Genomic DNA, 23259 nt, shown 5'->3' on the forward strand with positions numbered 1-23259 from the left:
CCCACACACGGAGAAAAAAATTCCAACACACAAATAAAGTTAAATAGCCAAAAAAGTACTTGTACTGTACTAGCTGAACTCTGTCCCTAACTGTCTCGGTGCTTTTATGGAATAAAACTACTGATCCAGCGCAGCTGAATATGCGCAGCCCTTCTTAGTCTTTATGGCATATACAACAGGGTCCGAAGTCCACGAAAGTTTTGCTGATAAGGGGGGCCAATAAAAGCAGCCGTGCAGCAGTGTAAACACGTCTGCCTCGGCGCAAAGCGGCCCTTATTCTGTGGATTTACATAAAAGCTCCCATCAGCCGGCCCACTCATTACCATGTTTTATATTCCCCCGCTCTCAGAAAGCATCATGGCAAAGTAGCTCCATCCCTCCCCTTCAACAGGGAAGTGAAGCAGCTTCTCGGAGCAGGTGTCAGCAGCCGAAAGCCAGAGAGGGAGAAAGGAACTTTATTTTGACTTTCCTTTTGGTCTTTTCCCCACGATCCTCCCTTTCAACCCTCGGCTCCAGCGCGCACACAGTAGGCCTATGTGGTGTTTTTAATGTTCTTTAAAATGGTGTCGAAACTGACATCCTTGCAGCAGGAGCTCCTTAACGCCCTGCTGGACTCAGGAGTTACCAAAGATGTTCTGATCCAGGCCTTAGACGACCTGGACCCCAGCCCGCCGAACTTTGGAGTAAAACTGGAGAACTTGCCCATGTCGCCTCAGAGCGGCAAGATGAACGGAGGGGACGCAGATACGAAGCCCGTTTTCCTCACGCTCACCAACGGCCACAGCAAGGGCAAGCTTTCCGGCGACGAGGGCTCCGAGGACGGGGACGACTACGACACCCCGCCGATACTAAAGGAACTCCAATCGCTCAACACGGAGGAGGCCGCGGAGCAGAGGGCGGAGGTGGAGCGCATGTTGGCGTAAGTTCTCCTGACAAATTTCTATCTTCTAAAAAGTTTATATTATTTTTTTGAAATTTTATTTTTTTTATGGCAGACGAGAAGACAAGAAAGTGAAATTTGCGCATATGCTCGCTTACTTTTATCCGTCTGAGCTCGCCCAATGTGCTCTTAATTTAGAAGTTTACGCCTTTTTCAAATCAGGTTTTTAACATGTTAAAAAATATACAATAATAATAGGCAGTAATATCCCTAAAACACTTTTCAGGCTTTGTTTACAATTTTAAAATAACCCGCCACGATTAGGTTTTCACTTTCTGGTTACTAATTATCCACACGGATTATTATTTCTTTACCTTTGCAAAATATCAGCTGAACTTACTTCTATTTATTATTAACTATAGCTACTCCACCTCTCGACGATAAAAACGCCGGGCGCACGGACTCCACAAAAAGAAAGTAACGATACAACTTCTATTATTATTATTATTATTATTATTATTATTATTATTATTATTATTATTATTATTATTATTAAATCAATTTGACTGTGACAATTTTTTTGTTTTTCCGGTTCTTCCTCTGTCTGTAAACCCCTCTCACGGAAAAATAATATCCCATCACGAAGCCATTTCTTTCTAATTATCTCCGTTCAAACCACTCATCGTCGTTGAACTAATATTTGAGGCTCTATCATCCACTAACAGCACCGGAAGAATATCAAAACGAACCCACGTGTAGTTAAGTTATTATTAATTTTATTCTATAAATCATCAACTGAAAGATACACAGTGGCGTGTGATTAGAGTGAATGGAGATCTGGTTATTCATTGTCAAAAGTTATAAACTAACATCTCCCACTTAACCCACAGACTTAGATGTAGGCCTCCACATTCTCCAAAACAAACAGACGTGCGCAGATTTGCAATAATTACCGATGTCCGAGTGTCTGGGCCTGTTAGTGTCTGATTGCACGGTAAGGCTCAATTTCCACTCGTCTCTTTTTTAAATAGACACCGCTGCAACAAAAATTAACCAGAATATAAAGGTACAGTTTTACCACTTAAACTTAAAATTTGAAGTTAAATTTATATATGATATAAATTCCATACAACTTAATGTAGTTTTTTTTTTTTAAATCACTTAACGGAGTTTTCCTTGAGGTTAAATTTTAATTTTAGAGCCTAATATATGACTGTAACCTAAGGTTTGATTATCATCTTAAGAAATTCTGCATTTTTACATTTTTAAAGAATATCCTGCTGTTTGTGCTATACTAAATTATGTCTTGTTTTATTTTTTATTTTATACTTTGAGTAGATCAGATATTTAAAGTTAAGACAGCCTATGTAAAGTTTGTTTTATGGTTTTAATTTCGATTTTTACTCTTTCTATATTAAATCGAAGAGTTTAGGTAACAATGCTGCTTAAATCTACTCTGAGCTGAACTAACCTTTGGAAATATTTACAGCTCACTGAGCAGGCTGGAATAATAAATGGGTTGTCTGTGTTGGAGACTCTTTATTTTTACAAACCCCTTAAACTCCAGGCTTTGAAAACAGGGAAACAACAAAAGGGAACAAGTTCATGACTAGTTGTTTCACTTTTATATTTACTTTAAATATGAACTTTTAAAACCATTTCCACATCTGAAATGATACAATCTCACATGAACTAGTGATTTAATAGCATGACTATTCCAGAACTCTTTATTTGAGCCTCAAAGTTTGAGTAAATGGTGGATTTTCTTTTCATAACTTTCCCCTGAACGCTGCACGTACTTGAGTGCTGCAATGAACCATGTTTTCTGCCCCTGTTGTTCTAACTGAACGCAGAGAGGATCCATGGCGTGCTGCCCGCATGATCAAAGGTTACATGCAGCAGCACAACATCCCCCAACGCGAGGTGGTGGACATCACAGGGCTGAACCAGTCTCACCTTTCCCAGCACCTCAACAAAGGAACGCCCATGAAAACACAGAAGCGAGCGGCCCTTTACACCTGGTATGTCAGGAAACAGCGGGAAATTCTACGACGTAAGTTAATATTTGAGTTTCTCACAGCTTGGCCACAGCCTGAAATGTTTAGCTGGCAGCAGCACGCTGCTTTATTTGGGTTTGAAACCTGTAGGGATATCATGTTTCCTCACCCTGAAGAATGGCATGTACATGCAACTATTTTTCATTATGCATCAAAAGTGAAAATGCATCTAATTTATACATTCAAAGTGCCAAACTTTGTATAAGAAAGCATTTTGATATCAGCGTTATTGAACAAGCCTCTTCTTATTTTCAGAGTTCAACCAGGCAGCTCATGGTCCTGGCAGCAGTATGGCTGACAAAGGAAATCCAGATCAGGGTTATTATTTTGCAGAGTTCAATCCATCCGGTCAGAGCATGGGTCAGCCCGGCGAAGAGGTGGGCATCGAACCCTCCTGTAAGAAAATGAGGCGCAACCGCTTCAAATGGGGGCCTGCGTCCCAGCAAATCCTGTACCAGGCCTACGAGCGGCAGAAGAACCCCAGCAAGGAGGAGCGGGAGGCTTTGGTGGAGGAGTGTAACAGGTAGACACACATGAGGCCACTTTTAGCACAAAAATGCTGCCCGTGCAGTGCTACCACCACATTCTCACCTGGTGTTGTTCCCCGCAGAGCTGAGTGTCTTCAGAGAGGTGTCTCCCCCTCCAAAGCTCAAGGCCTCGGCTCTAATCTGGTCACGGAAGTGCGAGTCTACAACTGGTTCGCCAACCGGCGTAAAGAGGAAGCCTTCAGGCAGAAGTTGGCCATGGATGCAATCACTGCTCCGAGCCACGGCATCAACCCTCTGCTCTCTCATGGCTCACCGCATCATCCCCAGGCCAGCGCTTCACCTCCAAGTAAGATGTCAAGTGGTGATGCTTTGCAAGCGGTTCGGCAGATTACACATGCTAACATCAGCCTATGGGAGACTTGATGACGGTGGCGCAAAAGGTGCATGATTTCATTTTCTTTGGTGTAAAACTATTGTGAGGAAAGCACAGAGGCTCACAGTTGATGTGATCAGAGAGCCAGAGAAAGACAGGACAAGTGATCAATGAGCGTGAGTGAGTGAGCTGAGCGAGTGGCATTGTTATTCTGATCTTTGAAAACACTGAGAACAATCCACATTGTACCTGCAATCTCCACTCCAAAGTCAGCATGGAGAGGCATGATACAAAGGGCAGCAACCCCGTGACAGGCCAGGGTCAGGCCAGGGTCATAGAAGGGGGAACAGACATCACCTCGATGTACCACCTTCATTTCCACATTTCCTCCTTCCATCGAGTTTTCTAAGGACTCACGGAGTTGCCAAAACAAGGAGAAGGCTGTGGACTGTTGCTCTGACCATTTCACCTTGCCTTTATGTTTGCATCCAAACTAATTAGTATTGACTGAGTTTACCTAGCGTATACTACATAAAACAAAGCAGCTAGGGCTCACAGAGCATTATCCCCATGCCATCACTCACCCTCCATAAACCTCTGTGTTCAGAGACTCACTCAGATCCCATTGTTATCCTCTTGTGTTCGAACACGAGTCCAGCTTTGAAGGGGAGACTAATGGTTTGCTTTGTCTTGCTCTTTTACCTTTCCATAAACTGGTCCCACTTGTGGATTGTCTATTTGCTTAAGGTTTTTTGTCTCCTTGTTTTTGTTGAGAACACCTGAGCAGGCCTGGATATCAGGATGCAAAGAAAGGAAGGTTTGGTGCATGGCGGAGAGCACTTTGTTTCACCAAAATCTCTCTGCTGGCTGCTTACAAGGTGTCCTGCTGGCATCATGCTGACAGCATCAGCTGTTTTTCAGTGTCATCCCCTGAACTGACAATAATATCCCAGTGGGGCACCTCATTGCGTTGCTAGGGCACGGCCTGTATTATGCATGCTTAATGGACAATTAAAATCCTTTGCTGCTACATCTCCCAGGCCTTTGATAAGGGGCTCCTCTGATTCTACTCTCTATACTCTGCTCCAGCAGGAGGTCCCATTGTCTGTGGTGTATTAGAAGACTGCAGTCACTGTAACCTAGGTTCATTTATCTTGGCTGGGCCTGGAGGAGGACTGAATTTAAAGCCCCCCCTCCTCACCTTCATGGACATTAGTATAGTTGCTGAGGCTGGTCGCAGACTTGGAGCAGCAGGAGCTGTCCACTGTGGTATTGGCTCTTTTCTGGCCAGACAGGACTGATGACCCCTTCTTCGCCTATAGAGAAAGCTGGTAACCCCCCTCCTTAAACTGCCGCCACACCTTCAGTCTTACAAGGGAGGTCACTTCTGGGTCATTTCAAAGGAACTCCTCTTAGTCAGGGAGTTTTTATTGATTTTGCTTTGGTTCGTTGATCAGTTGGTCACAACTGGATAGACAGTCAAACAGTGTGACGTGCATTTTTGGTGGTGACCTTTTTAGGAAATGAAACTGATCTTTCAAGCAGATTGCTTACAGTATTTTATAGCAGCCGTCTGTGTCGTCCCATGTAATAAGTGCCTAATATTCATCCACTCATGTTTACTGAGCTTATCAAAAGCATCTTATTTAGCCGTTATTCTTTAAAGTAGGAGCTCCTCAAACAAATTTATAGGTGTCATTAAAATGGTATGGTTATCAATCAGCATTTTCTTGGCCAAAGAAAAAATAAAAATGAATGAAAATCATTCAAAAATCCAAATTTTTGTATTGAAGTTCTGCGTTTTACAATTATTATTTTTTTAAAGCTGAATCTAAAAAAGCCTGATGTCTTCTGTATACCCTTTTACAGTGAGGCTAACCTAACAGTGAGCTACTGTTAGTTTCATCAACAAAACTGGGAGTTTTCAGCATGAAAGTTACTTTTACTCTTTATGCAAAAAGTCATTTTTTTATCAGCAGGAGCAGTCAGTATCTGCATGGCTCCACCAAGGCTAAAAATTCCCTCCACAAACTGAGTTCCTGGATCCAGAAGGATGTCTGGATTGTATTAGATTTTAATATATTCTAAAAATGGTGGTTTTAAATTATTCTGTTTTACTTTGATAGGAATATGTAAAAGCAATCTTACATGAATTCAGATTTCCATGGACAAAAGCGAATCACGTGCATGTTAGTCCAAGCTGCTAAAACATTCGTGTCATTTATTGAGTTATTCTGCTAACAAGCAGACAAACAAATCGGACCAATCACGTAACCTGGTTTGTGAAGATAATGCTTGTCTTTTTGTTAAGCAGGATTCTGAATAGACAACTTTTGCTTGTGATGGAGTGTTTTAGATTGATGGTAATTTGACAGCTGAAGCTAAATTGCGCTGTGTAAGCTGAACTGTGTTGTTCTGCACGTTACCAAACTAGCAAACTCAGAAGTTCCAGATCAGATACAGTAGCATGTGTGGGTTGTGTTGCTTTCTGTAACCTCAGGCTAGCTTAAAACAGGGACACACACACAGAAGGAATGGCCTAGCTCTGCACTTTCCAGTGCTCCCAGAGTGCTACAAAGAGGAGACTGGCTACGTCCTGCAGAGACCCAGGAGGTCTGTCATATTCAGCGGCACTACAATGAGCACTGCCTGGGGTTGGGGAGGCAGGCTTTGATATTACATGGGTCACACAGGGAGCTAGAGGCTTTTAAACCTGCTGAAGGTCCATGCTACCACTCCCATCCTGAAGTTCTCGCCCTCCCCCTGCTCTCAAAAAGCAAGTTGCAGTTTTTTTTCTTGACTGGGCCGTCAAAAAGACTAGAAACCCTAGTTTCTAACTTTAGTTTGTGGAAGTCTGAGCTTCCCTGCAGCTTAAATTACTACAGAAGCCAAAGAAACAAAACTCTCCTGAATAGCATCCTTTAAGAGGTGGCCCAGCTCCGAGATAACTGACTTTTTATGAGTCCTCCTCTATTGTGTGGCAATGGGGGTCATGAGTCCAATGGAGTGCTTTATTGTTCTGTGGCAGTGTTTACAAGGCACGGCGGGGTGTTGTGGGGTTGATAGTATGTTGCAGGACACAATATGATGTCTGTTGGCCGTACAAAATGGAGGACAGGTACTTTAGAGGATGAAATATGACAGCAGCTTTGAAGTAGCTGCATTTTAACTATCCATATTCAAAGCAATAGCTCCGCATTATCAGATGTGCTTGCATGAAATATGTTTGCTTTACTGGCGATAGTTAAATGAAAAGATTGCTATTACTTGCATATCTCTTAAATGAGAAGCTTAACAAGAGTTCGTATTTTAAAAGAAAGACTTGGAGCAGGAGTGAAAAACTTTAAAATCAGCATCTAGAAGATCTGGAAGCTCACCCAGTAACAGGTTATCGGATTTCCTAAACCTGTACAAAGACAGATTTCGGCAAATGTAGAGAAATGGTGTCTCAAGATTGTTATGGTTAAAGCTGTAGATGCATTGATAAAGATGGAGCTGTAAACTACAGCGATTTCATGATTAGTGGTTTTGGCAAAATCTCATTAGAAGCAAACTAAACTATACGATTTGCACAGCAACACCTAGAAATCGATGTCCCTCTCATTGCTCACCTATTGTGTCAAAGCCTCTCCCTCTTTTTATCTCGAAATGTGTGCATATCAATACTTCCGACTTCTGCAGGGTGTTCCGGCTGTCACACCTGGGTCAGGGACGTGGGACTTGGGGAAGATGATGTTGATCTTAGTGCAAACAGAGTCTGTCTCTGCACTGTTACTGAGGGAGGGAAGCACTGTGTGACAGTGCGAGGTTGAAACCACAGGATAAGAATGTGTTTGGCATTGCTTGTAATTGTGTAATGTTTACTCTGTTGATATCAGAGGGAGGCCTGCATCAGCAAACATACATTTGATTGTCAGTTGGGAGGTGGAGCATTCCTATGGGCCTCCAGTGAGAGACAGAAAGTAGTCTAGACGGGGGATTAAGTGATGTCATTAAATTTATTCTCATCGATTCACTGTGAATCTCTTTAAACTGTTTGAAATATAACAAAAACTTGAAAGTTTGGAATGTGGACTGTAACTAGGCTCCCAGTTTTATAAGACACTTTTTATTCTCATTTTCAGTTCCATTTTTATTTACTCTATGGCAGTTTCTTAGTATGATTACCAATTGAAAAAATGTCATTATCTATCATTCTGAGTTTGCATGCTGGGCGTTGGACCAGAGCCTCTCATACAAGCTGTTTTAGTCTCATCTCCTTTAGGCCAGCCTCCAACTTTCTTGTGATTGGCTGCCACTTGCAAACAGAAGGATAGGTCTCCAGTAGGGGGATTTGAGAAGACCGGCTTAACTAATCTGACTAATCTTAACTAAGTAACGGATTATCAGAGACTGAAACAGACACCCAATAGAAATGGCTAAATTATTGAAATGAAAATGTGAAAAAACAAAACAAACAGCAAATCAACACAATGGCTAGCAATTAAAAATGTTAGCTAGTGGTATAAATAAGCAAATAAATATTTAACTAAAACGTCTTAATAAAAAGCTTGTATAGTTAACTAAAAATATAAATAAAAAATTGGATATCTTGATTGAATGTGCAGATTTTTCATTAGATAATAGTTTGGGTAAATAAACAAAAAGGTTTTAGCTGATAGAATAGATAAACAAAAATGGTAACTAGTGATTACTAATCGTTAACTGACAGCAGAGATGAATACATAGAAATATTGGGTAAAACTGACGATAAGGAAATTTTAATGTTTAGCTAATATATATAAAAGGGGGCTATAAAGGATTAACAGTACAGATAACAGTTTAAATTGCTAGCTGAAATTATGCTGAAGGTAAACAAATAAAAATAATTAGGTAATAGTATTGATAAATAAAGCCCCAGTATTGAGTACCCAAGTTAAATAGGTAGCACAAACACAAAACCTGAAAGACATAGCTGACAAATTAATTTCACCTGTTTAGTATTGACAAGCTAATGTTTCCGCCATTTGGCCTTCAATTCATGCTAGTGCTACCTATCACACTAGAGTTATATGATTTAGATTTAGCATCGTGCATAAATGTGCTGAATCTGTGCTGCTCGTATTTAGTGAGTGAAACAAATAAACAATTAGCTGAAATCATGTAACAGCAAGTTTAGCTAGCAAAAACACAAATAAAATGTGGATGCTTTTGGTTGAAAGTACAGATAACAGCTGAAACTATTAGCTAATAGCACAGATAAACAAATTGAAATACAAATTGAAATATCTCGTTACAAATATATATCTGTTTAAAGTACAGCTAAAAGTTAAAATTATTAAAATTGCTAAAAGTAGATAAAATAGTTGGATAATAATATAGATAAAACTCCAGTTTTGAGTACCTAAAGGCACCTAAATAGCACTAATAGTACAAAACTTTAGATAAATAGCTGACAAATCTTTATTTCAGCAATTTATTTTTGCTATGCCATTAAAAATGCTAATGTTTTGGCTCTGCAACCATCATTACAGTTTTGTGCTAGTGTTACTTATTATGGAGTTATATGATTTTGATTTAGCATCATTTACTGAGAAGGCACATCCTCTTCAGAGACTGAAACAAATAAGATTCTTAGCTGGAAATACACAATGAAATTTTTTTAAATATCTGGGTAAAAATGTAAAAAAAAAACAAAAAAAAAAAACCCAGGTATTTTTGTACAAAGTACGAAAAAGTACAGATAACAATTGAAATTATTGGACAATAGTATAGATAAACACATAAAAATGTTAGTTAGAAATACATTGCTAATATATTGCTAGCTACAAATATGAATAAAAATGGGATTAGTTAACAGTATGGCTAACAGTTGGAAGCTAAATACACTGGAATAAAAGCTGATGATATTTAATATATTAGCTAAAACATCGAAAACCCCATTTAATATGTTCCTAAGCATAATGTACAACTATTAAGTGAAACAGTAGCCTAAAGTAGTGGAGGAAATGTGAAAGTAAAGTTAACATTAGAGTCTAAATGATATACTTTTTAGACAATTCATTAAGTACAGCTACCATTACTCTTAATGACAGTTATTAAAATACCTTGGACCAAATATATTGCTCTATAAGGTGAAAAATAAAAAAGCACTAGGGACAACCTTTGTTCAAACTGAATATCTTTTCGTAACCCTTACGTAATACAAACATCATTGGTAATGTTTGTATGCTGGTCACAGAGTCTGATGGGAGTCCTGCTTATGTGAGTGCATGTACACAGTGAATGGCCTTGGCTAAGCTGCTCAGATAGCAGCAGTGGACGGGTCACTGTCTTTGTTTGCTCAGTCCTCCCCTATCCGAGTCAAAGAGCAGGTGAGTGCGGTGGGTTGGAGTGACAGTGTCACTGCTCAGCACTGACGAGCCAATGCTCTTCACTGCCCTATATACCTGCAATAGTTGCAGCACACAGTGACCGTGAGGCAAGACAAGTTAAGTTAACCTGCTCTCTCTCTGGTTCTCTCTCTCTCTCAGTGAGATACGGGCAAGTTCCCAGTGAGGTCACCTCCTCCTCGGCCATCAGTCACCACAGTAGCAACGCAATGGCGACCAGCCAGTCAGTGCTCCAGCAGGTGTCTCCGGGAGGACTGGACCACAGCCACAGTCTGCTGTCACCCGACGCCAAGATGGTGAGTGAACACACCTGGGCCCTGGTGGCCTCAGATTAGATAAGAACCTGCCTGCGTTTAGCATAAACGTACAAAGTAGGTTCCTGAACCTCCTCTCCCATGGACGTGCTGGCAAGAGCCAACAATTAGCACATTGTGCTGCTGTGTTTGGAAGGTGGAGCCACGGTGGCTGTACTAGCAGGCAGCCATCACCAAAGTGCACCAGGCATGTTCATCTCTCAGCCAATAAACCTGACAAAGAAACATTCTGTTCCTATTGATTAAATGCCTCACAAAGAGGAGCCAAAGGTGGAGTGTTGCTTGTTCTGCCAGAGAAATGACGCCAACATTTGATCATGCCCGATACTTTTTTTTCTGCATCTACTTCTCCCCTTTTCCCTAGTTCAATATTTGATCAGTGATCAGGAAACCTGTGCATTATTCAAATCATCAGGGATTACAGTATCCGTCCGTTTGAACTGTTTATTTTGTTTGGAAACTGGGGAAAAATTAGTCATACAGCACAGTTTACCTCTGCCCTGCATTATGTGAAATGAGGGCAGGCATTGTAGTGTGCGGCAGGTCAGAGCTGTCAGTTGTTTTACGCAGATGTGAGTCGGGCCAAGTTCTCCTCTGTGGGCAGGAGGCTGTAGTCAAATAAACGCAGCCCCACTGAGGGGGAGGATCCAGATAAAGATTACTGTAAATGTTGGGTGAAGCATTTGTTTGAAGCCACATGCGCGGAGAATGCGCAACGCCAACTCACACAGCCTTCTCGGCGACATTTTATTATGATTTTATTTTCCTTGGAATTTTTTTCTTTATCAGTATGTTCTTGTGTGTGATGGGAATTACGCAACTGTGGTGTCGTACAAAAGAATCCGAACTGAGTCAACATTTATGTCTGTTGTTTGTCTAACTGCCAACATCTCTTTCACTTTGAACATGAATTTATGTGAATTTACATAGCCAGTACTCTGATAACTCTGAGTGTAGTGCTCAGCTAAAAACAAATAGTACTGCTATAAAACTGTACTGTAATTTTATTTCCATGATCTCTTTACAGATTTCAGGTTCAGGTGGAGGACTTCCTCCGGTCAGCACACTCACAAACATCCACAGTTCCCATCACAGCCATCAGCAGACACAGAACCTCATCATGCCTCTGTCTGGAGTCATGGCCATAGCACAAAGTATGTCTAGCATACATCAATACAAATTTTCGCTTGTTCTAAAGGCACGTGGTGACTGACATCTTACTTGGGTGTCACCAGGTTTAAACACATCGCAGTCTCAAACGGTGCCAGTGATCAACAGCGTGGCGGGAAGTCTTGCAGCGCTCCAGCCGGTGCCGTTTTCCCAGCAGCTCCACAGCCCTCATCAGCAGAGCCTGATGCAGCAGAGTCCGAGCCACATGAGCCAGCAGCCGTTCATGGCCTCCGTCACACACTCACACAGTCAGTAACACATTTTGATTGTTTTTGTCAGTCCAGTAGGCACTAGTATGCATTTTTAACAAGTTTTTGGAGGTTTCTAACATTAGCTTTTAGGCCTTGTGTTAAAACAAAGCACAACTTGTAACCAGACAGTTTTAATGTGTTTATTTAGACATAAAAAAAAACTTTGATGTGATTTGAAGCTTTAATGGGGAGGAGCTCAGAGTAATCCAGCCTAAAACAACACCACAATCAGCCACCATGCTTCCATCTGGTCTGATTTCTCTCTCAAAGTCAGTTTTTGTGGTTTAAAGCAAAGAGTTCCCACCCTGACTCTTAATAACTAAAGCACAAATAAAAGTGGAAGAAGATAGTTTGTAAATGTTGCTGAATATAATATTACACACCAGGTATGCAGCTTCCTCTCTGCAGCTGTAGATCAGCTCTTAACCTTAATAAATATTTACTTGTCCCTGTTATGGAAGTGTAATAATCTATTATGTCTCCCTTTTTCAGTGTATCCGCACAAACAAGAACCCCCGCAATATTCCCACCCGTCACGTTTCTCCTCAGCCATGGTGGTCACAGACGCCAACAGCCCCCTCAGCTCCATATCCTCGAGCAAGACGGTGAGACTTTAACCCCGTGCCACAAACAGCTACAGTTAGACGCACCTTCTGACCGCTTCCCCTACCCGCCGATGATGATTTCAGTTCGAGTAATTACGGGGACATTTGCATGAGAATCACCGTTCAATTTGCATTTTATATTGTAATTCTTTGCAACTGTCGTGTTTCCCTGCTGATGCACAAAAAAAAGAAAAATCCTTCTCACCTTACTCTGACTGAGAGAAACAGCACCATCAAAGCTCGCTGCAACAGCAGGAACTAGATCACAGCAGGGAGAAGTGTGTGTGTGTGTTATGACGGTGTGCTGACTTGTTTGATTCCTGTCACATTAGGACGCTCCTGTAAACAAGATGGTGCAACTTGGGGGTCTCTCCTGGGTAAATACAATTTTATTAGTTCAGTCACGCAGTTTACATGAGTGAAATTATCAAACTCAAACACACATCAAATCACTTAGGACAGTTGTGGCTGTGCACGTTGATCCCTTTGCTTTCTGTTTACGGCTGATGTTCAAACACTTTCATTAGGAGAGACGGATGTATGGATAGGACACTCCTCAGAATTCCTATTTCCTCTTAAACAGCTGTCTAATCAATCACATGTTCCCTCAGCCTGAACGCCTCTTGATTAATGCTCCCTATTTTCACTTTCCTCTGCCCGACGAGACTTACTTCTGCGATCAGGAAATGAGACCTGTTAATCAAAGTTCTCAACCCCTGTGTGCTGCAGCTTTCCTCCATGCTACAGTGAGGCTGGAGATGAGATGGGCTGGGTGAGGGGGCGGCGGCTTTTTTTTTTCTCCTTTTTTTTTTTCTAATTACATCTCTTCCTCTTTCCTACTTCTCCCTGCTCTCGGTGATCGCTCTAGCCTGAAATGTTGTCCACGGTGCTTTCACACACTCAATTTCCCACGCTGAGACAGAGTGATTGTACCGTGAGCTGCTACTGCCAGACTGATGGCTGCAGGGGAGGATAGCTGAGAACGCTGTGTATCCTGTGAGCAGCAAATAGCAAAAACTCCTCTAACCTAAGTGTTACTGCCTCCTTAAAACTGACTAAAAATAGATGTTGTCACCTGTAGTGGTAGGTCCTTTGTTTAAGTAAAAGCACTAAAACCACTAATGTAAAAATGGTTTTAAACTTTTTTTATTACCTAATATGTTCAACCTATATGGAGATCCCTTTTGTTGGTGAAGCCGTCTGTAATATTTTCGTTTTTGTGAGTTGAACACAACATATTAGCCAAGAAAAAAAGATATTTATTCTTTATTAATGATATCATGGATCTGTGTGCTCAGATTATCGTTATTGTTTGATAAGGATTTATCTATTTATCGTCTGAATTAATAAGTTAATCGTGTAGCTAAATGCAGTTTTATTAGACCGCATCAAATGGACAAAATATTTAATTTTAAATAAGAATTTTATGAATAATTACATCTTGAAATCTCAGCTTTTTTCTCTACCAGATTATAGCAGGTTATTTTTGTAAAAATGAGGCTTTAGCTGTATTTTGTCATAATATTTTAAACGCATTTTGGGGTAAAATGTTAGCCATAAAGGAAGGGAAGTACAAAGTAGCATAAAATTCCAGACAAAGTGCACATATACTCGGTTATTTTATACCACTTCTTTTTTATTTAGTGACCTGTTAGCCCCAAAGCTTTCCGAGGTATTTTCTTATCAGGACTTTATTTGGATAGGTTTGCCTCCTTGTCGTGACACCAGCATGCTCGGGCTTTATAACACTTGCTGTTTACTAACCTTTCATTATACCTGAGTCTGCTTCAAACTCGCCTCTGCTCAGAGAGCCGCCGTCTAATGACTCAGGTCTTGGCTGCGTGTCAGCTTTATCAGGTGACGCTGTTTGCTGGCTGGGGGGTCACACCGGGGTCAGCTGCCTCCACCCCTAGAGAGGCAGGTGAAAAATAAATTCCACAAACAGTCTAAACGAAGAGAGCGTTTCAATGGAAACGGCTTTTCAGAGTTAGGAGAAGAGGGATGAGGAATGTATTTGGTCAGGTGTGGCGCATCAAGGTGGAGGGCTGCAGGAAGTGTTCACTGAAGTAAAAGTAGAAATGTGACACTGCACAAGTAAAAGTCTTGCATTTGCAGTCTTAACTGATAAAAGAAATTTGTTCAGTTAATTCATCTGTATTTTGAAGATCCAGTAAAGGCTAAGCTAACTGGGCAAAGTTGTCTTAATTAATTACTGATGTCAGCGTATGTGAGAAACCATTCTGCCTGAAAAAATTTGCTGGCAGCTGCTGCTAACCTTTGAACGTTGCAGTGAATTCAGTATTTTTAGCCCTTCAGCAAGTAGTTTTTGAAACAGACACAAGATTAAAAGTGAACTAAAACCATCCCAGATGATGATGATAACGTGACAGTTGCTCTTTCTCTCTCATTCACATGAATGAAATAGTTGATAGCCTTTATTTACCTCAGCTGCTAAAGGTAACTGGCCTTGTCCTCTGTTTGATCAACCGGTCACGAGTACCGCTGATCCTCTACCCTCTTGCCGTAGAATGCTCTTGTAATAACACGTCTGCTTTAAATTAACAGCCATCAGCTCTCGTTTTGTTTTGTTTTTTAAGAATTAACCCCTCATTTCTTGAAAAGGCTTTTATTTTGAAACATGTGAAGTGAAGTTTGTGAAGAAATACGAATACTGACCGTCTGACAGCTGGTCACTTATTCGGGTGTTATTCTACATAGCAGAGAATAAGTGAAGGAGAAACCATCGCACAGGAGAGAGAGAAGATCAGCAGCTCATGGTACTGGTCAGATTGGAGCCGAGGCTGGAGATAGAGTTGACTTTATGAAGCGCTTCTGCTCTTTAACAAATAGGTTTGTAAGGAATGAAGCCCTGGCTGATTGAATCCATGTTTTTGATAAACTGCCTGGCTTTGAATGCTTTTTTGTCTCACAATTAGCTTCATACATTTTGTAGCACATGAAAAACACCATATCTATTCCATTCCATTCAATTGTATTTATATAGCGCCAAATGACAACAACAGTCGCCTCAAGGCGCTTTATATTGTAAAGTAACAAGGTTAACAACTGAAAATCTACACCTGACGGTGCCAGTGTGCTAAAGACGTCTTTCCACTGACCCCAAATGGCTAAAATATCACCTATGGCAGCTTTGTCATTGACTGGTTCTGTTACTTTGGTGGATCATTATAATTTGGTATTAATTAGTGATCGCTTCATTATACTGAGGTATAATATAAAATAAATGCACATTTCTTCTATATATTTGAAACATCAGGTACATGAAATGTTCCCTTTATGCCGTCTAATTCAACCAATATGACGATCGCGCTTCGTTCATTTTTTTAAGCTTATCCATAAACAGCCATTCACCCCATTAACATATAGAAAAGGGTCAGAATGACAGGAATTCACTGTAGTCCATCATCACCGTTGTGTGTCTGTATATGTAAATTACTGGACAGATTGTATTTATTGTTTTATGAAACACAGCCTTGCTTCGTCTGACATTTCTCTCATCCTCCACCTCCACAGTGTCCTCTTCAAGCTTGGTGAGAGCGTCCACCTGACTTCCTCGGTGCCCGGCAACCAGAGCGCATTTTTCCACCCTCTCATCGCGGTGACCATGACAACTCCTAATAACCCGCAACAGCGTGCCGGATGATGAGTCAGTCAACAGACGCAGAGGAGTGACGACGGCGGGCACGGCGGTGGAAATGAGAAAAGGGGACAGTGGAAAAAAAAAAACCAAAACCCCCCCAACTCACCTGCACCTGAAAGGGAGGAGTCTGGATTTCCCTCTGTGGCACACAAATGATCAACAGGGATGTATGATTTTAACCGAATCTTTTGAAAACAGTGTTCAGTTTTCCATCCTCCCGTCTCTCTCTCTCTCTCTCTTTTTTTTTGTTTTTAACAATTTGCAGTCATCCTCTGTTGTGACATTACCAAGGAACAAAAATCGGGCACCAAAAACTGCTCACGAACCAGACTGAAGGCTCTGCGATGACTTTAACTGTGATCTAAGGTGGAAATACAAAGTCACGCTGGCACTAAGGGACAGAGACACTGATCTGCTTGTGTGCAGGCCGAGGTAGGACTGGGCTGAAAGCCTTGCGCGTGAGCAGACTACGTGACAATCACAATAACCTTTATTGATCTTGCGTTTGACATTCTAAAAGTCTTCCATGTTATTCTTTCACACTCGGTTTACTGTACTAGCAGTAGTGCAAAGGATGAATGCCTGTTTGTCATTCCCAGTTGTTCAGTGTGTATACTGTGATTGAAAAAGACTTTGACAATCTTGAAAGGACTATGCAATGCGTCTGTAGGTGTATGCAATGCTTTGTATAACTGGATTCTGCACAAAACTCCACACACTTGTACACTGTCAGTGAAAACAGCTGCCTGTAAATAAAAGAAAAGCACATTGGGTGTAAGAGTGACAAAATATGCCAAAGGATAGGAGCTTCGATTGCAGCTGCGTGTCTCATAAGCTACTCTGCCACATTTGTAATCTTGGCCTTGCCTCAGTCGTCGAGGGAAGGACTGAGTCACTGACTCTAAATGTGTCCCTTCCCCTTCAGGAAACCTCTGACTGTTGTTTGCACATAGATTCAGGTGAATTTCAGGAATGGGACCCGCCCTCTCTTTATCTCTCCCACGTCCTTCTTCAATCCGAAATAGTACAAATATTGTTAATAACGATCCCCCCCCCCCCTGAGTAGAATGATAATAATGTCAAGTATTCAGAAACAAAACAAACATAAAAGTCAGACAATGTTGTGACAGGAACGGCTCTAATCATTGCAGGATTCCAGAAAGGCTGAGAAATGTCGGGGAGAGGAGCAGCTGCTGTGGGTACAGACGCCCACGCTAACAGTATTAAGGTTTGTTCAGAGAGATACCAAAGTGGGGTTCATGCAAATTTGATATCCCTCCCTCCAGCATCCTTCTTTCTCCCCTCCTCCTTCCCCTCTCTCATAGGTGGATACCTCTGAATCACCTCTTACTCAGTCATACCATTAATTTTGTGTGCCAAAATTCCAAAATCTTGCTTTTGCTCTCTGTCTGAACACACCGTCGCAGGCTCATTAGCTGGACAATAGTGAACCAAATTTAGCACCAACCATGAGTTTTCTTCTTGCTTTAAGAACCTGTGAGACAAAAAAGGCATTTATGCAAACACAACTGGCATGTAAGACGTGGCAGATCCAGTCTCCTGTTCAATATTAGGTCATAATATTGTTATTATTATGTCATTGGTTTGTGACTGTTATAGGCATATTTACTGCCGTCTGATCAGAAGGCACTCGTACTTGTTTGACAGGACATGATTTTCTTTTCCTCCTAATGTATTATTTTTGTATAAAATCGAAATCAATCTTAAATCATTATTTATACTTTGTGAGAAAATATTGGTATTTCAAGTAAAATGTGTTCCTTTTTTCAAACTGACCATGTGTTTGTCGTCATTTTGATTCACAGAGCTCAACAATGGTACATCTATCATTTATAATCATCCATCCACCCACACTGTAACCACCCTGCCCGTTACTGTGTTAAAACTGAGCTGTAAAAGAAATGCAGCGGAGTAAAAACGGCGTTTAAAGTAATATGAAATTTGAAATGGGTTTCTGCCCATTGAGATGAAAAAGTGTTTTAGTGTAAGTACTATCAGTTTATGATGCCAACAAAGATGTAGTCGTGTTGCAGCGTCATAAATCAGCCGCTTTGAAGTTCACAGATCTAAAGTGCACGTTACGCTTCCAGCAATAAGGTCGCTGAACCCTGTTGATAGCACAAATCATTTCAGACTTTACATCTTACTGACACTGAGCACACTCTAAAAAATGTAGTAGCATTACAGTTTTTGCTGAGACATCATATCATGGTTATTTAGGTCAGGATAGTATGATATATAAGTCAGTGCACTGCTTGAACTTTAATTTATTGTACAAGACGCTTCTATAGCTGTTACACTGCAGGGAGCATTTTGCTAGCATGCCTTGAGTTCACTTGTCCCGGACGGGAAAGAGCACAGCAAAGTTCAGGACGTTTACCTTTATCCTGGGATGGAATTGGACCCTTAAATAGTTTAATATGGATAAAAATAATGTGAATTACACTAGTACAAAAAGTAGTCTGTCATAATTTTATTTATTTTTTTAAAAAGTAAAACATTCATATATTCTGTATTCATCACATGCAAATATTTCCTGCCTTTTTGTTTTAATTTTGCTGATTGTGACTTATAACTCGTGAAAATCTGAAGTCCAGTATCTCCGATTATTTGACTATTTCATTTCGAGGTAATTACTACTCAAACAGTTTAAATACTGTGTATCTCTCACTTTAGCTGTGAACACACAGCCACACTCCTCTTTTCAAATGAAATTCAATTTTGCATTTCATTTGGAAATCAAGGCCCTGGAGTCTGGAGGAAGCGTGGGGAGGTGTTTGAGGTCCAGCCTGAGGTTTCTGCCATCTGTGCTGATTTGGTGTGTCATATCTTTGGTGTGTCCTAAGGCAATGCAGCCATCTACCACGACGTTTTAGAGCACGTAATGCTTCGATCCACTCAAAAGGTTTGTGGAGATGATCATTTCTTTTTGCTGCAGAACTTACCACCTGCCTTCAGTGTCAAAACTCCTACCTCGCCTGATGCTTTGGCCCTCACACAGACTCTCTGCCAGTGTTAGGGTCGCTACTCAAAAAAAGTAATGTATTACATATTACTTCTTACTTTTCTCAATGGTAATGCAGTATGTTACTTAATTACTCACTAAAGAAAGTAACTTGTTTACTGCTCATTACTTAACTTTCTCATATATTGAGCTGAAATGTATCGTCACAAAATTACCATTTAACAATACAAAGCTACAGGCTACAGTCTCACACAACAACACAAATCCCCATCCTAGTGAGGACACACATAGGCTCTTTTTTTTAGTTTTTATGTATCAATACAAAACCATCAACACAAAGCAAAGATGAAAACCAGACCAGAGAGGCTGTGCTGCAATGCTGCAAGCCTGACTGCTTATCAACGCTTTCGTTACCTGTTGAAAATCAGCGTCTGGCTGCTGTGCTGGAATCAAGACAACGCTCGGCTTTAACATCATTGTGGTTTCTTGGCTAGCTAGCATGCTGTCTGTGCAGGTGCTTCCTGAAAGCCAAAGTTGTGTTAGCAGTATAAAGCAGTTGTTTCTGTCCTGGATGCATTTTACACTTTACCATTGCGCTCTTGTCCTTTCATGCAATATCAACATGAGTAATGTTTATACCTCCTCAAAACCTTTAGATCACTCCACCATTTTCTTCCACCCTGCACACAAACTGAAACCAGCTGATTGTAGTGCAAGCATGAGAGAAGGAAGAAAAGCACATTTGATGTTTTTTTTTAGCCTTTTGTTGTTTTTTTCATGAAGCATGTGTTTCACATTGGGGTTTTTCATCTATAAATTAGTTTTTTTATTAACTGACCTGGTCATTTAAGGGCCATTTTTGCTTCATCGTTATAAAGTGGCACATTTTAAATTCAACTCTTTAGCAAGTGATAAAGTCACCACAACTGTCTTGTTCAAAAACCCACCATCTTGTGATTCATTTCACGAACTGTGCTTTGAGTCCCTGTGTTGACCTGCAGCCTGTATCGAGGAGCCCTGCTGGGGAAACCCTTGTAATCCACTGTTGTCTCTCCATTTGGTTTTCAATAAGACCTTTGATTCACAGATCCAGGAAGCCTCTATAGATCTGACCATGTCTTTTTTTTTATTCTTTTCTCCAAAAGCTACTGAAATACCAGAAGGTGCATTTGCATCTGTTAGAGACTGAAATACAACACTAAAGTCTCTAAACATTTAAGTCAAACTCAATTCATTTGCAGGCGCTTGAATGACTGTTAGAAATGCACCAACTGATCGTATGACTACAAAGATAATTTATATTTGTTCACTAATTAGTGGTATTTTATTGGTGCACTGATTAGGCTCATTAGCCTATGTGGTTTGCTGTAGGGTTATCGACTATGTCATCCTGACCTGATCCTTTGTCAGCTGTCTGTAAAATAGTCAGAAAAACTTCTTATTTTTAGTGCTGCGTTATGATTCTCCAAACATTTCAGCATGAACCAAATTTAAAAATTCCAGGTTAAATTAATAATTAAAAAGTCATTAAAAAGTATTAAGACTACCAGTTCTCCCACTACTACTTTGTACTACTAGTGGTAGGAGTAGTATTAACATTACACAAATCTGTTTTCCTCATATTTGTTATTTCATGTACTGAGAGAGTGAGGAACAATGCATAAAGTTCACTGTAAGAAACATCTGCACAATATTGCGATTATAATTTACAGGCAACTGAATATGAAACCAGAAACTGGAAAAATAAATGCTTCCATAATTATTGACAGGTGCAGTATTACCTCCATATTGTTCCCTACATGCTTAGCCAGAACCCCAGTTGCTTCCCACTGTACTTGTGCATATGCCTTCACAGTGATTTATATATATCGGACACTGACTATTACAAGCCTTTGAGTGCTTACTCACTATTTTACATTTAAAACTCAAGTCAGAAGGTCTCCTCCATCATTTCATAGACTCAACCACAGGTAAGCTTTTCTTACTTTACTCCCATGTTCCTTGCCTACTTACATTCTCCAAAAAAGTAGTGGGAAGTCATTCTTCAATCTATTTTATTGTTTATCACTTGTAGATTTGATGAACATATTTAGTTTTTTAACCTTTTTTATTTGTGTCCATGTTACCAGTTTACACAACTGCACACAAGAGATTTTTGATCTCAAGAGTTATATATTATGTTGATGGTTTTAATAAGCATAAATAAATAAAAAATCTAACTATTCATGTCAAATTAAAACTAATTATCTGTCTATGCCCATGTGTTTGTACGATGGCACTCTTCCAGAGGATTCACAATAAATGTGTATTTATTTCCGGGTCATTCCATCTCAAATCAAAATCGGCCTTCAGCTTTGCCAAAGTTTGGTCACATATAATGATTTCTGTAAAATTTTAGCTTTATATGTCAAATAGATTTCAAAATATATGTAAACATATAAATTTTAAAATGTTCCATCGACCTACTTTCGGGGCCTTCAGGCGATGAGGCGATGTTTGAACACAAATATCTTAACTATCAAAGATGAAAGCCTACAGCCTACATCTGCCCATCATATTGAAAAATGTTTGAATATTGACTTGTGGAAATATGAAAAAGAAATCCAGCACTCCTGCAAAGTCCATATTTGAGCACACACTAATAAAAAACTTAATATTGGATGGGAGAGGTCCATCATAATCTTCCTAGCTTTAGTCTTGCACCGCTTGGTGTAGATGGACAGCAGGTCAGGAAGCTCTGATTGAATGATGCGTTCGGCCGAGCGTACCACTCTTTGCAGATCTCTTTGCACCAAACCAGGTGCAGATGTTTCCCGTCAGGATGCTCTCGATGGTGCAGGAGTAAAAGTTCTTGAGCACCTTCAGTGGCAGATGGAAGTCTCTAAGTCTTCTGAGGAAGAAGAGACGCTGACGGGCTTTCTTAAGTGGGAACAATTTCTGAATGATATAGAGCTGAATTTCACAATGCTGCAAAATAAAGCATGTAGAATACTTTTTAACTTTTTAACAAGAAAACTCTATTTTCATTCGATTTTCATCATTGAACAGAAAATGCCCTTAAAATCTGGTCATTTGAGATGTAATGACTCTTACTCCTTATTTACTCTTGGTAAGGTGGCTTAACATGGCTCGTTTTTAAAGAACTACCGCTCAACCGTTCAGTTGAAAAACAAAAACCACATAATGGAAACAAAGTCAGCATATACATAATGCTAAAATTAAGATACAGTTAAGAAGATTCTCCATTAGAAATTTAAAATGACTGTGACGCTGCGATGGAAGCTGACCGCAGACTGAGTGTGGCAGAGGACTCGAGAGGTCACCACAAGAAGCGAGTAGACACACTGGGATCAGAGGACTCGCACAAAGAGACAGAAAGTGGAAGCCGCAGAGTGAATGCAGCCGTGTGTTTAGCAGCGCCACAAGAAAGGATGCTACATCAACTCCAGCTGAGGCCCGAGGGGTTAATGGATAAGGCTACCCAGCAGGGGTCAAGGGTCAGGAGGCCACTCTGCACCAGGGCTAATTGGTCACTGCGACCAGCGTTTACGCCAACTTTTCTACGGAGAAATACATACACATGTATGGAGCTGCTCTGACAGGAGTCTTCCATCAAAAGCTGTGACCAAGAAGGCCTCTGTTGTGCTGCAGCACAGTCATGGAGATCAGCCAGTAACAATCGGCAGCCTTCACCGTACATCGACACCAGTACCACCTACGGTGACAGCTAGGCCGGACTAATGACAAGATAGGTGGCTTTTGATCTGAGTCATTTATTCATCAGCTTTCTTCTGATCATGGATTTGTTTCATTTTATCGCCACCAAACGTCAGAACACATACAAAATCTTTATTAGCTGTGTTCAAGAAGCCAAGGTTTCAAAACATTTGTTGAAAACAAACTTTGAGTTAAAGAAAATGATTTAGAAAATGACAATAAAACTAAATAAAGCAGTTCATATTTAATTCTGACTTACATTTTGGCTTTTTTGCAATTATACATCTTTCTACTCCAAACAGAGTTTCATACTTTGTTAAACAAAGGTGACCCGAGTTATGTTGTAAATTGAACCCATTATTCCCAAATGACAATGAAAAAATATC

At 40.4% G+C, this 23259-nt stretch overlaps 1 protein-coding gene across 3 annotated transcripts; it reads left to right on the forward strand.

Annotated features, from left to right (window-relative positions):
- Nucleotides 1–337: 337 nt before the first annotated feature.
- hnf1ba (HNF1 homeobox Ba) lies at nt 338–17913 on the forward strand. Of its 3 annotated transcripts, XM_085370310.1 has the most exons (10): nt 338–919; nt 2734–2933; nt 3193–3460; nt 3548–3771; nt 10311–10465; nt 11511–11637; nt 11719–11901; nt 12397–12509; nt 12842–12886; nt 16044–17913. In XM_085370310.1, exons 1-10 carry the CDS (start codon nt 549–551, stop codon nt 16062–16064), a joined length of 1707 nt encoding a protein of 568 aa, XP_085226436.1. In that variant the 5' UTR covers nt 338–548; the 3' UTR covers nt 16065–17913. The 3 variants fall into 3 exon arrangements, with proteins under 3 accessions (XP_085226436.1, XP_085226437.1, XP_085226435.1); XM_085370311.1 differs by lacking the exon at nt 12842–12886; XM_085370309.1 differs by lacking the exon at nt 16044–17913 and having other exon boundaries at nt 12842–13750.
- The last annotated feature ends 5346 nt before the right edge of the window (nt 17914–23259 follow it).

This window comes from Diplotaxodon limnothrissa, linkage group LG14 (genome assembly GCF_057381915.1).
Source record: "Diplotaxodon limnothrissa isolate DT_005_m linkage group LG14, D_limnothrissa_male_GT1.1, whole genome shotgun sequence".
In the NCBI taxonomy this organism is placed as follows: Eukaryota; Metazoa; Chordata; class Actinopteri; order Cichliformes; family Cichlidae; genus Diplotaxodon; species Diplotaxodon limnothrissa.